The sequence below is a fragment of the Pteropus vampyrus genome, unplaced genomic scaffold, assembly GCF_000151845.1.
Source record: "Pteropus vampyrus isolate Shadow unplaced genomic scaffold, Pvam_2.0 Scaffold378, whole genome shotgun sequence".
In the NCBI taxonomy this organism is placed as follows: domain Eukaryota; kingdom Metazoa; phylum Chordata; class Mammalia; order Chiroptera; family Pteropodidae; genus Pteropus; species Pteropus vampyrus.
In genome coordinates, this window is record NW_011889159.1 from 925,669 (window position 1) to 926,413 (window position 745).

At 58.3% G+C, this 745-nt stretch overlaps 1 protein-coding gene across 1 annotated transcript in view; it reads left to right on the top strand.

The window, feature by feature from the left end:
- The window catches only part of LOC105305341 (HLA class I histocompatibility antigen, B-14 alpha chain-like), a gene marked incomplete at its 5' end in the record, with an annotated part of 5,096 nt that overhangs the window by 2,295 nt on the left and 2,056 nt on the right, over window positions 1-745 (top strand). The window contains 2 exons of the mRNA XM_011379912.1: window positions 248-523; window positions 646-740. Of these exons, the coding sequence (XP_011378214.1) occupies window positions 248-523; window positions 646-740 (371 nt within the window). The remainder of the gene's footprint in view (window positions 1-247; window positions 524-645; window positions 741-745) is intronic.

Below are 745 nucleotides of genomic sequence, written 5' to 3' on the forward strand. Positions count from 1 at the left end.
CCCCTTCAGAGACCTATCTCTGACCCTGGCCTGTCTCAGCCTAATTCTAGAACTTTCTAAACAGTAGGAGATTATCCCAGATACCTACGTCCAGTGTGGTGTCTGGGTTTTATGCTCCCTTCTCCCACCCCATTTGTCCTGAGCATTCTCAGCATGGTCACAGTGGAGTGGGACATGGTCACATGGTCATGGTGGAGTGTTCCAGGAGGGATGTAAAGTTCCTGAATTTTCTGACCCTTCTCCTCAGACCCTCCAAAGACACACGTGACCCACCACCCCATCTCTGACCATGAGGTCACCCTGAGGTGCTGGGCCCTGGGCTTCTACCCTGTGGAGATCACCCTGACCTGGCAGCGTGATGGGGAGGACCAGACCCAGGACATGGAGCTCGTGGAGACCAGGCCCGACGGGAACGGGGCCTTCCAGAAGTGGGCGGCACTGGTGGTGCCTTCTGGAGAGGAGCAGAGATACACCTGCCACGTGCAGCATGAGGGGCTGCACAAGCCCCTCACCCTGAGATGGGGTAAGGAGGGGGCCCTGGGCACAGCGCCTTTTCTCAGAGGAAGCAGGAGCCCCTGGAGGACTTCAGCAGGGTTGGGGCTGAGGCCCCGGAGTCAGGGTCATCACCGTCTGTTCCCTTCTTAGAGCCTCCTCCTCCAGCCACCATCCCCATTGTGGGTGTCATTGCTGCCCTGGTCCTCCTTGGAGTTGTGGTCCTCCTTGGAGCTGTGTTTGGAGCTGTGAT